The 13,156-nt window shown below is 41.5% G+C and overlaps 3 protein-coding genes across 5 annotated transcripts; 1 reads left to right on the forward strand and 2 right to left on the reverse strand.

The window, feature by feature from the left end:
- Positions 1–429: 429 nt before the first annotated feature.
- On the reverse strand, positions 430–5,705 carry tbp (TATA box binding protein). Of its 3 annotated transcripts, none has more exons than XM_018666694.2 (9): positions 5,577–5,705; positions 4,899–5,098; positions 3,962–4,121; positions 3,659–3,854; positions 3,445–3,532; positions 3,151–3,242; positions 2,752–2,919; positions 2,225–2,319; positions 430–2,094 (listed from the first exon to the last, which is right to left on the reverse strand). In XM_018666694.2, exons 2-9 carry the CDS (start codon positions 4,947–4,949, stop codon positions 2,015–2,017), a joined length of 930 nt encoding a protein of 309 aa, XP_018522210.1. In that variant the 5' UTR covers positions 4,950–5,098; positions 5,577–5,705; the 3' UTR covers positions 430–2,014. The 3 variants fall into 3 exon arrangements, with proteins under 3 accessions (XP_018522210.1, XP_018522212.1, XP_018522211.1); XM_018666696.2 differs by having other exon boundaries at positions 3,659–3,836; positions 5,577–5,703; XM_018666695.2 differs by having other exon boundaries at positions 5,544–5,689.
- Positions 5,706–8,141, forward strand: psmc3 (proteasome 26S subunit, ATPase 3). The gene is made up of 2 exons (XM_018666692.2): positions 5,706–6,688; positions 7,686–8,141. Exons 1-2 carry the CDS (start codon positions 5,744–5,746, stop codon positions 8,022–8,024), a joined length of 1,284 nt encoding a protein of 427 aa, XP_018522208.1. The 5' UTR covers positions 5,706–5,743; the 3' UTR covers positions 8,025–8,141.
- A 1,548-nt stretch (positions 8,142–9,689) lies between these two features.
- On the reverse strand, positions 9,690–12,202 carry psmb1 (proteasome 20S subunit beta 1). The gene is made up of 6 exons (XM_018666701.2): positions 12,005–12,202; positions 11,518–11,625; positions 11,201–11,282; positions 10,811–10,940; positions 10,445–10,551; positions 9,690–10,293 (listed from the first exon to the last, which is right to left on the reverse strand). The coding sequence occupies exons 1-6, from the start codon at positions 12,103–12,105 to the stop codon at positions 10,108–10,110; spliced, it is 714 nt and encodes a 237-aa protein (XP_018522217.1). The 5' UTR covers positions 12,106–12,202; the 3' UTR covers positions 9,690–10,107.
- Positions 12,203–13,156: the final 954 nt, after the last annotated feature.

Consider the following 13,156-nt stretch of genomic DNA (forward strand, 5'->3'; position numbering starts at 1 on the left):
AGTTAAAAAAGATACCCATGTAAACTGTCTTTAAGTTGTAGCTAATTTAGCAAAACATGAAGTTTAAAGAGAGACTAAATGCTAAGACACAACTTAAGGCTTAAGCACAAGTATAAAATAGTTTTTAAGTCATTTAACTGGCTGAAGAAACTAGTTTCTGAGCACACACTGTCTGGACAGCAAATCTCAGTGTGTGTTCACTGAACTACAAAGATGCTGTTTCCAATAAAACAGCACCAAAATGCATAGGTGGGCTATGATGCCACAGACTCCTGGGCACAGACACTCCCACCACTCGTACACAGGAGCAAGACACCCAAACTCAAAGAAACTAAACGCCAAACCACGCAGCTGTGTTGTTTGTGGTCATTGAGTCTCATTTTGAGTTAAAATGTTACTGTCGTGAAAGAAGCAGCTGTAACAACAGAGTCAGTATGTACATTTTTATTAATGCACAGTGCAGCACATTAACAATTTCAGAAGAACTGTATTTCGATGTGACAGGGCCTCTCTGCCTGGCTGCTGCTAAACTCAGAATCACAGAGAAATCAATGAATACTAAGAGTAGTTCAGTATTTAACCTCATTTCCTTTACCACTGTGTTGTCATTATACGTCAGGTGGCAGACACACAGTTAGTGAAACCAAATACATTGTGAATCCAAAAACCTGAATTGGCTTAACTTTTACATTGTTATCAAGAATGTGTCCAGTTGAAACATACCAAGAAGTGCCCAAAATCTAAACTCAATTTAAATGTAGCTTTTTGGCCAAATGTGTGACTGAGCAAACAGCATAGACAATCAAGACAGATTTACATTTGCCCATCTTCAAAAATTATTTCTCAAAAGAAAACTTTTAAATATAGTTTTGAATGGCCAAATAAAATGCACAGGGTAACTTTAAAACAAACATGGCAACATGATGCATAGTCTATCTGCCATCACACTCTTTTAGTGCTAATGAATTTAAGATGCAGAATGTGAAGATAGTCTAGCTTTTAAAAGACAAAGCGTCATGTTCAAAAAGTTGCAGAGCATCCTTCCCTTTACAGTTGGACTCACTTCATAACTGCTGAAATTATATATATAGATAACCATTAAAAGACTTATTTCAGAATTTATAACACAAACTATTTCATACAAACTTCTTTTTAGACTGACTCCACCCCTGCCACAGATTTAAGTACAAATGTGTCAGAAATGAAAAACTTTGAAGAAACAACCAAGAACTTGGTGAAAACTTCAGTAGCAGGACCTGGATCAGTTTAGTTTAACCTCTGTAATTTCAAAATTTAAGAGCATCCAACTTGTGACTGCAGATTGTTTAAGCCTCTACTATACTTTGTGTCATGTTGACATTTTTTCAATTTTAAGAGAAATCTACTTCCAGTATTTCTGAAATTAGGACTACGCTGAACCTGTGTACATAGTATAAGAATAAAACTCTGAAAATGCAGACTGGTTTGGTTTGGGATAGACAGTCTTGGGAAACTAAAATCTTAGCAAATACTATTAATAGGAATGTGGCGCTGACAGACCCAAACATGTCTTTATACAACTGGGAGACCAAGCGGACAATTACTAAAAATGCAATGTACAAAACTATTTAAAACTGCTGAAAATAAAAACAGTCCCAGTCAGACCACCTCTCTTTCCAGTCAGCAATTTTTTACATTTTCTTTACAACCTTATGTACAATCAGGGATATGATGGGGACAACAAAAAGAAAGCCTGGCAAACTGGGCGTTAACACTTGTAAATAAATGGAAACGAGTGAGCTTACTCAATCACGTGATCAGAACACAGAAAAAAGGACCTTTAAAAAGCTTGTTTTTCCAAAAAATCTGAAACACTGGAAAGTAAAAAGTGACTTAATCACATCCCTGTACAACAGCCCTTACAGCAGTCCATTTGTAGAGGTCAACATATAGAGGACACTTCCATGTGAATTAAAAAAAATCTGAGTTAAAAGAGACGGGGTTGGGGAGAGGGTAAAAGAAGGAACTACAGGTCCTACGTTGTCTTGCGGAAGCCTTTGAGGATGGGGTAGATGTTTTCAAATGCCTCATAGATCTCTGCTCTCACCTTGGCACCTTAACAATAAAAAAAACATTGATACAATTGACTACAATGATTTACTACACTGAGTGATATATCTGCAGTAAGCTGATATCACTAGGTCTGACATATTCCCAGTAATGAGCCAAGTTGAGTGGGTCTTACCTGTGAGTACAACTTTCCCAGAAACAAAGATGAGCAGGACGATTCTGGGTTTGATCATTCTGTAAATCAGCCCTGGAAACAGCTCGGGCTCATAACTGCAACAGACAAGTCACTTTGTCATTAGAAGAACTGGTTGAATCATTAAGAAATTATTTCAAGTTGAAAAGAAAGCCTGTCTCATCAGTATTTGCATAATGACTGAAGGCTTGATCCTAAATCTCATTTCAGTTTCAACCAATCTCAAGTCCAGGTTTTCAGAAGGTGTAAATTCTTCTCAAGCTTCAGTCTGATAAAAACAAAGAGGAAACTGATTGCACATGTATGTGGACAAGAATAAATCATGTCTATCCTTCAGTGACATGTCTCTTGACCGCATACATGAAATTCTCACAACACAACTCAAACAGCCAATGGCTAAGACAAAGATAGAAGACAATGACAAAGAAGACGAAGCCTAAGACAAAAAAGGAGAAGTAGTAGTAGTGAGTGACCATGGCACAGGACACGAAACGTATGACAGAAGTTACCTGCTAAACTGCTGATGGGTAAGGACTAATCCCTCCAGCCGGATGGGGAACTTCACATCACAGCTGCCCACCATGTTCTGAATCTTAAAGTCCAGGAACTTGGCAGGAAAACCAAGCTTCTGCACCACACGAGCGTACTTTCTGGCTGCTAACCTTGACTGCTCCTCACTGCGGGGGGCGGGGGGGGGGGGGGGGGGGGGGGGGGGGGGGGGTTGATGGCAGGCAGACCATAGGGAAAGATGAGGAGGGAAACGGGACAAGTATTAAGGTGAAGACAGCCATGGCTAGCACATGTATTGTGTCTCCTACTATTGGCAACAAGGTATATTAAATCACTGTTGTGAAAATCTAGCTTTTCATCATGAACTTTAGCATGAATGAAACACGTTATAGTCTGACCTCTTGGCTCCAGTGCAAACCATCTTCCCAGAGCTGAAGATGAGGGCAGTGGTCCTGGGTTCTCGTATTCTCATGATGACCGCAGCAAAACGCTAAGAGTAAGAGAATGGAGATTCCCATTATTACAGCATTGCTTCCATATAATATAAAGCATTAATATATCCAGTATATTTTTAGACAGAAATTCAGGTTCATCAAAATCATTCCATGTAACTTTAAGCCACATGAAAAAAGAAATCACATTGTGCTGTTGGGCAACACAGAACTGATTACAGTAACGTGTCACAGTCTCACCTTTGGGTTATACTCTGCATTCCTGGCTCTCAGGGCGATGGTCTTCAAGTCCAATTTACAGCCCAGATTCACGGTAGATACAATGTTTCTAATTGTAGAGAGGGTATGAAAAGAGCGTAAGTGTGTGCATTAAGTGGATGGTTTTCAAAAAAGCTGGTCACAATTAGCAGTAAATGATAATCTGACAATTCTTCCCACTGCATATGAAACATACTGTAGCTGTGGTACTATTCCCGAGCTCTCGGAGGCCGGTGTGGCCGGTGTGATAGGGGTCATGGGAGTCAGCGGTGTGTTGTAGAGCGGGGTGTTCCCTGGTAGTGCTGTGGTGGTTGAGCCCGCTACTGTCTGGGAGTGGAAAAGCTGAGGGGTCTGCCCCGATGTTCCTGGCAGGCCTGGAGATATAATGTGAACTGATAATAAAGTTCCACTGCGTTTTATTAAGATTGTTTTCTCAGAATAAATGGGAAAGTAAGGCTGGGAGGTGATGAATGGGATATAACAATAGTGTGTGTTATACCTGTGTTGGCCTGCTGCGCCTGCTGTTGCTGCTGCTGTTGTTGCCTCTGCTGTTCTTCCAGTATAGACAGACTGTTGGTGTTCTGGACCGGCTGAGGTGTCAGGCCTGAGCCATATGGCATCATGGGACTGAATATTGGCATGCCTGGGGTCATGGCGCCCTGTACAAGCAGACACCACCAGAACAACATAAAGCACAAACTGAGCAGAGGAGCCACATCAGGAACAATTGATGCTGATAAAAACGCAAAAATAAATAAATTTCATCACCGTCACAATGTTTTTCAGCTTGCCTCTATTTTTTACATTAAAAAAATAAATACTTTAGTTTTATATAATAGTAGCATTAAGTTACAGTACTGAATTAAGAGGATATTGAAAAACTATCAATCATTGTAAGAATAAGTTTCAGCTTGCTTGCTATTTTCAATTATTTCATGCAATAAAAGGGCAATGCCAAAAATAGTTTCAGTCTGGATGCAATCATCTGTCGCGAGCTGTGAACTCATTGCTGCCATGGTGCGGAGCTATGCTTTGGTTATATTTACAGCTCCAGATTGTGGCCCAGCTCCAAGACTTAGTCTCAGTCCTGTATGAGACATTATATGACACATCTACTGGACCCCCGTGACAAAGTTGACGCGCCCCCACCTCCACCCAAGTACACTGGGCTATGTGAGCATCATATTCCTTCCAATACAGGCAGAAAATGTTAATACAGCAATTACTTGCATGCTAACATAGTTTGCAGGTGATGTAGAGGCAGAAATAGGCTACAACGCTGAAGCTGCAAGATGGGAGCTCACGTGAAGCAAGACATATGCGTGTACTGGTTAGCTAAAAATCTGACCCTGTGTTAATGGCTCAGGGCTCGTGCTGGTGACAGGATGAATTCATTGTGAATATCATGACCATAAAATACTTGAAAGTAGCATTACCTGAGGGGAGGCCAGCCCCTGGAAGGCTGGTATACTGTTGTTCTGGTCCATCTCTTCAGCTACTCACGTTGGTTCACTGCCACCCAGGAGCAGGCAGTAACCTTCTCAAAGCCTGTAGAAAAACAGAGGCAACCAAAGTGGACTGGAGTCTGCAGGAACACCCTCTACTGGTTTCTTGTTCCCTGACAATTATATCGTATCTGAAAAGATGGAAAGAATAAAAAAACAAATTATTAATTGTTTATCATCGTGCATCATCCAATCTGAGTGAAAAACTTGCTAATGACACGGAGCCGCTGGTGTGGCGCCAACACATTCACAACTTGCTTGTCCCCACATTTCGCTTGAATGTTTGTTCACGGTACTTTAACACGTTCATTCATTTAGAGCCCCTGGACATGGAGTGTCATTTGAGATGTGTAGTAAGCAAAATACGGATGACAAATATGTCTATACCCATGCAGTCTCCCAACAGAAGGTCTTAACTGCCTCCAAAATGTAACACATCAACACAGTGGCTAGCTGAAGTTAGCCGCACAGCTAACGTTAGCTACACCAGCTAACATGAAGTCAAACGCGCTGCGGCCACAGTGAAAGCAGCGACTTTGTGCACTAAAAACTGCCCCAAATAACTCGGTCATTTACCGGTGCACCACAGCACGTTGCCCGTGGACTTACAGTTGCCCTCGCGCAGTTAAAACCAGCACAGAAACAGATTTAATTCAGCCTCGGGTTTGTGTCATACTCGGTCCCTCTTCTTCGGCGCTCATGACCGTCTCCGGCTGCTTCCGGAAGCGGAACCTTTATTTTCCGCAGTGTCATAGTTCACGGCAGACAGAGCAAAGATGGCGTCGCTGAGTGACAAATCAGTTTGGGACGAAGTGGAGGATGGAATCGGCGAAGAAGTGTTAAAAATGTCTACAGAGGAGATAGTTCAGCGGACCCGGCTCCTGGACAGCGAGATAAAGATAATGAAGAGCGAGGTGCTGAGGGTGACTCACGAGCTGCAGGCTATGAAGGATAAAATCAAGGAAAACACGGAGAAGATCAAAGTGAACAAAACCCTGCCCTACCTGGTGTCCAACGTGATCGAGCTGCTGGATGTGGACCCTAACGACCAGGAGGAAGACGGGGCTAATGTGGACCTGGACTCCCAGAGGAAAGGAAAGTGTGCCGTCATTAAGACCTCCACTCGACAGACCTACTTCCTGCCGGTGATCGGGCTGGTGGACGCCGAGAAGCTGAAGCCCGGAGACCTGGTAGGTGTCAACAAGGACTCCTACCTGATCTTGGAGACCTTACCCACCGAGTACGACTCCAGGGTAAAGGCCATGGAGGTGGATGAGCGTCCCACGGAGCAGTACAGCGACATAGGAGGGCTAGACAAGCAGATCCAGGAGCTGGTGGAGGCCATTGTCCTCCCCATGAACCACAAAGAGAAGTTTGAAAACCTGGGCATCCAGCCACCCAAGGGAGTCCTGATGTATGGACCACCTGGTACAGGGAAAACCCTCTTGGCCAGGGCCTGCGCCGCTCAGACCAAGGCCACCTTCTTAAAGCTGGCCGGACCACAGCTGGTCCAGATGTTCATTGGAGACGGAGCCAAGCTGGTGAGAGATGCCTTCGCCCTGGCCAAAGAGAAAGCCCCATCCATCATCTTCATCGACGAGCTGGATGCCATCGGGACCAAGAGGTTTGACAGCGAGAAGGCGGGAGACAGAGAGGTGCAGAGGACCATGCTGGAGCTGCTCAACCAGCTGGACGGATTTCAGCCCAACATGCAGGTCAAGGTAAAGACGCTGCCACAAAACAACCATACACACACACCAAACATATTGATGTACAGTCTGTATACTGTCATGTCTGGTTGATGTTAATCACACTGGAATCCAGGGAAAGTCAAACTGAAGCTGTATATCAGCTATCATTTTCATGTATTTACAAAATATCAGATATCATTCTGGCAGCAATCTGACTCTGTTGTTGCTTTGCAGTGTTAAATTAGGCAGCAAGATCTTAAGCCACAAGTCAAGAAAGTAAAAAAAAATACACAAATGAGTCCAGAATTATATAATTTTATTGTAATGCAGTATTTAACACGGGCAAAAGACAACATATAAACTATCTCAGGGTATATCTTTATACAAAAACATTACAAAATATCTACTCTCAAATACAACTTCACTATATTAATATAGCTTCATCCTCTTTCCTAATGTCAGTATCACAATAATAAAAGACCTAGCCATTAGATATAAACACTGTAAGAGAATAAAGACACGTAATAAACACAGTATTTTGCACTGGTGACTTTAGGATTCCTTTGCCCAAACTGAGTCTATATTTAGTGTCTGTGCTACCAAACAAAGAGGACACGTACCATTAAAAAATTATAGAAAAAGAGAACTCACTACTCCTAAATGATCAGGTGCTGGACAGCAAGCTTCTTTTTTCAGGTACGTCTGAATAGACACAAAAGAAATGTGAAATGAAGTAAGTAAATAAAGAATTCAAAAGTACATACAAAGAATTCAGTCTTGAAATATGGACACAGGACAGTACACAATAGAAGAATACGAAGAATAAGAGATTTACATGTTTTTTTCAAATTACACATCAAATCTGGCAAAGTGTGATTAGTAGATATACAAACCTTAAATCGTAACTTTCCTAAAGTTGTAGTAATTTTAAAAAAGTGTTACACTCTGACTTCCAGTCTACTGTCCTCTTCCTCACCTCAGCATCCTCTAGCTTTAGATCTACAGTCATATTGTGTACATTTTTCAGGTGATTGCTGCCACCAATAGAGTGGACATCTTGGACCCTGCTCTGCTCCGCTCAGGTCGTCTGGACAGGAAGATCGAGTTCCCCATGCCAAACGAAGAGGCCAGAGCTCGCATAATGCAGATTCACTCCCGCAAGATGAACGTCAGTCCCGACGTCAACTATGAGGAGCTGGCCCGCTGCACCGACGACTTCAACGGAGCCCAATGCAAAGCTGTGTGCGTGGAGGCTGGTATGATTGCGCTGCGCCGTGGAGCCACAGAGCTGAACCATGAGGATTACATGGAGGGAATCCTGGAGGTCCAGGCCAAGAAGAAGGCTAACCTTCAGTACTACGCCTGAGGTGTCTGTGTTTGTGTGTGAGAGAGTCTTTGATTACTAAAACAGTTGTTGAGTAAACACTTGTTACAATTGCTGATTATCTTGAGTTAATAAAAAGAGATGAAATGTCATAAATAAGTGTTGTGTTTCCTCCAGCTAAATGAAGAGGGTGGAGGGTGTGAGGTAACATCACTAGCATCAGTCAGCTAAATTCCTCACCACTGTCCTGTGCTCCTATACACAAACCTTCAGAGACTAGAGTCACATTATTTTCATTTGTGTCTTAAAATAATACTTACCATGTGTACATTATAAGTTACTGAGTTATTGGTAATAGTAATTATATCTCTTCACAAATCTTTGGTATTGAAAGGTTTCAAATGTAGTTTTCATTTAAGGAGCAGAGCATACATGCAACATGAAAATGAGACTGACCTGACAACATGAGATTTTAGCCTGCAAAATATTTTTTTACTTAGAACTTTTGGGACATTTTGGCTTTATGGTTGGGTTCAAGGCATTAACAAACAATATTAAACTGAATTAAACCAACTGATATGTACTCCTAAAACAAACAGGAAATCCTCACCTAAATTAATTAAACTTAAAAACAGAGAACAGAGAAGATGGCACAAACAAAAATGTTACCGACTCCTGCTTCTGCCTCTCTCCCATATCCAGAGTGACTTAACTTTAGGGCAGAACTAACAACACACTCTAAATCCTTATATGACCATGAAGATAATGTGAGAAAGAGGATAAACTTCCCAGCATCTCTTGTGGTTTTGGATTTAAATTGCTCACCAGCAGAAACAGAAACTTTCTACCCTTGCATTTTTGATACTCATCTGCCTCTCCCACTCTGGAATGCTGTCAGGTCACTGTGAATATGAATTAGGCAGATGTCAAGTTGTTGAAATGATCAGTTTCTATATTTCTCTATAAACAAATGGAATAAAAAATAGAATTTCTGTGATAAATTACTCATGTTGGTCTCTATATATATATATATATAAATCCTTATGATGGGAGGAATAAAGGCTGTACATAAAGTCAGTCAGGATGGCTAACGGTGAACCCTGAAAGAGAAATGCACTGAAACATTCTTATATCTTTTATTCTTTTATCTGTAATCCCTTTGCTTTTTCTGCCTTATTTGAAGCAGTTGTAGTCACAATTTAATATTCCACTTTCCCAACAGACTACATGAGAGACCTGTATCGTTTCTGTTTTAGCTTGCTGAGATCAGCAGTGAGACTGACTGTCATAGGACTAAAGAGACCACAGCTTAGCCAATTAGAGGACAAGCAATTGGAAAAACAAAGGTCTGATGAACAAGTTAAAAGAATTTATGATGTGTCCTCTCAGTTCTGTTGACATTAAAGTTGAGCTAAGAATTCAATCTGCAGGTTCCCTCTTAACTAGTGTATGTAGATGATGTAGAGTACTGGGAGTTCAAATAGTAATGCTACAGTTCAATAACGCTATTTCAAGTCAACACTTACCCTCTGAATTTTAGTTTACAGTATTAGTACTGGTGGCTGCCACCCCAATATTTAATCCATAAACTCACTTGTTTGCCCATTTAAAGTTGTGGGCATCAGTTTTCATTCCCTATGATCTTTTTCCTAAATAGGTTGAAACTATCTGTGTGTGTGAACACATGCAGTGAACAAGAGCAGCAGATTTATCAGTTCTTTACATTTATTAAGAATGTAAAAAGAATAGCAGAATCTGAATCTCTCCAAAACATAATGAAAAAACAGAGGCAGAGTCTAGGCAGGGGTGAGCGAAGACCTTGCTTCTCAGAACAGGAGTGCTGATCTAGAATCAGGTTGTCTATTCACAAAACCAAGGATGTACTATTGGCAAAAACACAAAGGGAATAATCATGGAAAACGGGAGAAGAGCATTCATTTGAAATGAATGGTCCTAATGAACTGATCAGCCCCCCAGTAAAAGCCTCAGATAAGAGGTCACTTGAAGCAACCTCTGGATCAAAACTCCTGTTCTAAGAAACCTGATGTAAAAGGGCCAAACCAACAGGGTGAGTGTGGAAAGAACAGAAGAAAGCAGAGGCAGATGGAAACATCATTTTTACTCCTCAGTCTTTCCTCAGAGGTATAGTCTGCTCTTTAATGCCCTCCTTGGTGATGACGCAGATCCGAAGGGCATCTCCGGTGTAGACATCTCTCTCTGCGGCCGAGATGAAGACATCTTTGACCAGCTGAACCGCCTTGTCCTGAGTCAGAGGGACATGCTCCACACCCTCCATGTTCTTAAAACCAATCTGGTGGCAGAAAGTGTTGGAGATAGAGTGAGACAGGGATGTATCTTGTCCACATAAAGGAAACCTGCAGGGAGCACTGCACATTTGTTTGATAGCAAAAAAAGTAGGAATATGGCAACAGTAGGTTAATATGCATGTGAGGGTAACCTACCTGGTTGTCAAGCAGCGGCTGTAGCATGGCACTTGCTGATCCTCCAGCCTTGTAGGTGTCTCTCTGGTAAGACCCCACTGGGTCAAAACTGTACACTGCTCCCTTGCCTACAATACAGATATAAAATATTACGAACAAGGACAGATATAACAAGAACACAGTAAAAGTTTTAGTTTTCAACTAGGACACAGCTAAGTTAGTTCAACTTAAATGTGTGATACTATGACCCATAGTGTAAGCGTAACATTTCCTGTTCCTTGCAGTCACAGCAGATTAGATTGTCATAATAACATCCAAACATACTTATAGAGAATCAATACATCATTACATTTTTCATCTTACTAACTGATGCGTTTAAGTACATACCCTCCTCATCCAGTCCTCCAATGATGTTGTACACGTAGTAGGGGAAGAACCTCCTGCTGTACAGGATGGTAGACAACATGGCTGCAATGGCTCCACTGGTCATTGTCTTATTGTTTGAGTGTTTGTACATCTGGGAGAGCAGGGAGAACATTAGTTCAGAGATCAGCAACAATTAAACAATAAAAGTATTTCTCATAAGACATTTATTGAATAATTTAAACTGAAAGAAACACAACAATTATGATTAAAAGACAATGAGACACATTTTGATATCAGCCACATGTGAACTGTGTCCTAAACAACACTGAGGTACAAGCAGGGACAGGACAGTTAGCAGAGCCAGCAGAGAAAGGGAGAGTGAAACCAAAAAACCAGCCTGCATCAGCTTACCTTTAGCCTGGCATCAATGATTTTGGTCAGAGTCAGGCAGTCGCCATGGAAACCGCTACATCCAATGACGGTTGTGTCTGTCCTGTGAGGAACAAGCACAACAGTAGGACACAGTCAGACCAACATGTTTTTCAGTTATACATGTGGCCCACTAATCACAGCAAAACTACACTTCCCATCTTAGTAGTGGAGCTGACATGATTTAAAAAACATATACAGGACGACCGCTTAAAGATTAACTAGACATGGTATGGCGTCTTGTTATTGTTAATTCTGCTGCCCCTCACTGACCGTACGAGGTGACAGTGCAGACTTACAGCTTGTAGCATTTCGGTGAGTCCCGGCTGTGGATTGAGTAGCCTTCACTCAGCCTGGTGTCTGAGGCTACGATGGCGAAGTCTTCCCCAGCAACAGCTAGTACAGTTCTAAAAATGATTAAAAATGACACAGCACAGATTAGTTCAGTCATATTATAATCCATCTAACCAAACAGGAAAATGCATTGTTGTCCCTGACACTTGCTAACGGAAGCTATGCTACTGATTCGAAACTGAAACTGTGATACTTGGCAACTAAATTTTCTGTTTAAACATCTGTAGTAAATAATGCTAAGTGCACATCAAGATAATATATGGATGCCTCGTGTTTTGAACGAATAAACCCGGCTCCGTTCACAAACTTTTCATTAACTTCACCTATGTTTGGTTTAAGTTGACTAAGCTGGCTAGCTAGTTAGCACAGCCCATCTGGAAGTAAATGTTAGCTAGAAGGCTAACTAGCCACCAGTTGGAAAATGATACTCACCCTCCGTTGAAAGCGTACGGTGAGAACCGGTGCTCTACTGGACCAGTATAGTGATATTCTTTCATTTTCCCAGTGTCTCCAAAACCCTGCGCCGAAAGCATCTTTGTTACAGAGAGACAGCGGTGTTGAAGCCTCAGTCAGGTAAAGTCGCTGTATCACTGCAATATGGCAGCCTCTTCTTTCACTGTACGCTTCCCCGCGTGTTCAATCGGACTTTGTGCCACAGCTCCTCCCCAGGCTATGTCACGTAGTGCAGGTAATGTCAGAGTTAGGCCAGCGACTTTGTCCATTATTGTGACTTTGAAGAATATCAGACCACACTTTATGACTAAGTTATGCAAAAATATATGAAAATCAAAGGAGTTCATTTAATGTCTCTTGGCACTGTATGTCAATGAGTTTAGGCATAATAACAATAACACCTCCTGTGTAACACAATATAATCCAGCAGCACCACAAACTGCAGCTGCCAAAATGATCATGAAGTTGAATCAGCACCTCTCTAAAGCTGTTTCAACATTAACTGAGTATTTGACTGAGTATTATGTAACTGTTTTTGTAGGCTGCAGTAGTTTCAGCTAGGTATAATCTAATAAATGATCAATTAAGCATATCTGGATTGGACACTGCAGCTGGGACAGCTAAACCATCCCTTGCTAGTTCCCTCTTGGCTGTTGATGGCTGGGATGATGGCCACACTGCTTCATTGGTCTGTGGACAGTCCACCATTGATGGGTCCCCTGTGCTGTTATCCATGTGTGAGGTTTATTACGATAATCAGAGTGGCGTAATTGTCTTAAATTTCTTTCTTTGGTTTTGGGGAAATAAAGAAATGTAGTTCTGCTCTTGGAGGATCATGGAGGAACATCCACTGCATGTTAAAAGTTACTGTAAAACTGTAGGAAAAAGGCACACACAGATAAGTGCACAGTTACATAGATGCAAATGCTTCCACATATACATACAGTATTTTATTCCCTGATCATCACTTTATTGTTAATTTAAAAAACCCACAGAAAATCTGACAATTTGTCATTAATTTCAGCAACATATTATACAATGCACACAATGCAATGGTTTAAAAAGAATGAAAAGAAAATGAATCCAATAACAAGGTAAGACTCTGTAAATCCCAGGCTGCGGTCGAATAGT

The sequence above is a fragment of the Lates calcarifer genome, linkage group LG2 (assembly GCF_001640805.2).
Source record: "Lates calcarifer isolate ASB-BC8 linkage group LG2, TLL_Latcal_v3, whole genome shotgun sequence".
Classification (NCBI taxonomy): domain Eukaryota; kingdom Metazoa; phylum Chordata; class Actinopteri; family Centropomidae; genus Lates; species Lates calcarifer.

Excerpts from the sequence above, each read along its gene's own strand:
- tbp (XM_018666694.2), bottom strand. The coding sequence starts at position 4,949 with ATGGACCAGAACAACAGTATACCAGCCTTCCAGGGGCTGGCCTCCCCT. Across the intron at positions 3,243-3,444 it reads ATGCAGAGTATAACCCAAAG|CGTTTTGCTGCGGTCATCAT; the intron begins GTGAGACTGTGA and ends TCTTACTCTTAG. Across the intron at positions 2,320-2,751 it reads ACCCATCAGCAGTTTAGCAG|TTATGAGCCCGAGCTGTTTC; the intron begins GTAACTTCTGTC and ends TGTCTGTTGCAG.
- psmc3 (XM_018666692.2), top strand. The coding sequence starts at position 5,744 with ATGGCGTCGCTGAGTGACAAATCAGTTTGGGACGAAGTGGAGGATGGA. Across the intron at positions 6,689-7,685 it reads AGCCCAACATGCAGGTCAAG|GTGATTGCTGCCACCAATAG; the intron begins GTAAAGACGCTG and ends TACATTTTTCAG.
- psmb1 (XM_018666701.2), bottom strand. The coding sequence starts at position 12,105 with ATGCTTTCGGCGCAGGGTTTTGGAGACACTGGGAAAATGAAAGAATAT. Across the intron at positions 11,283-11,517 it reads TCACCGAAATGCTACAAGCT|GACAGACACAACCGTCATTG; the intron begins GTAAGTCTGCAC and ends TGTTCCTCACAG. Across the intron at positions 10,941-11,200 it reads TCATTGATGCCAGGCTAAAG|ATGTACAAACACTCAAACAA; the intron begins GTAAGCTGATGC and ends CTGCTCTCCCAG.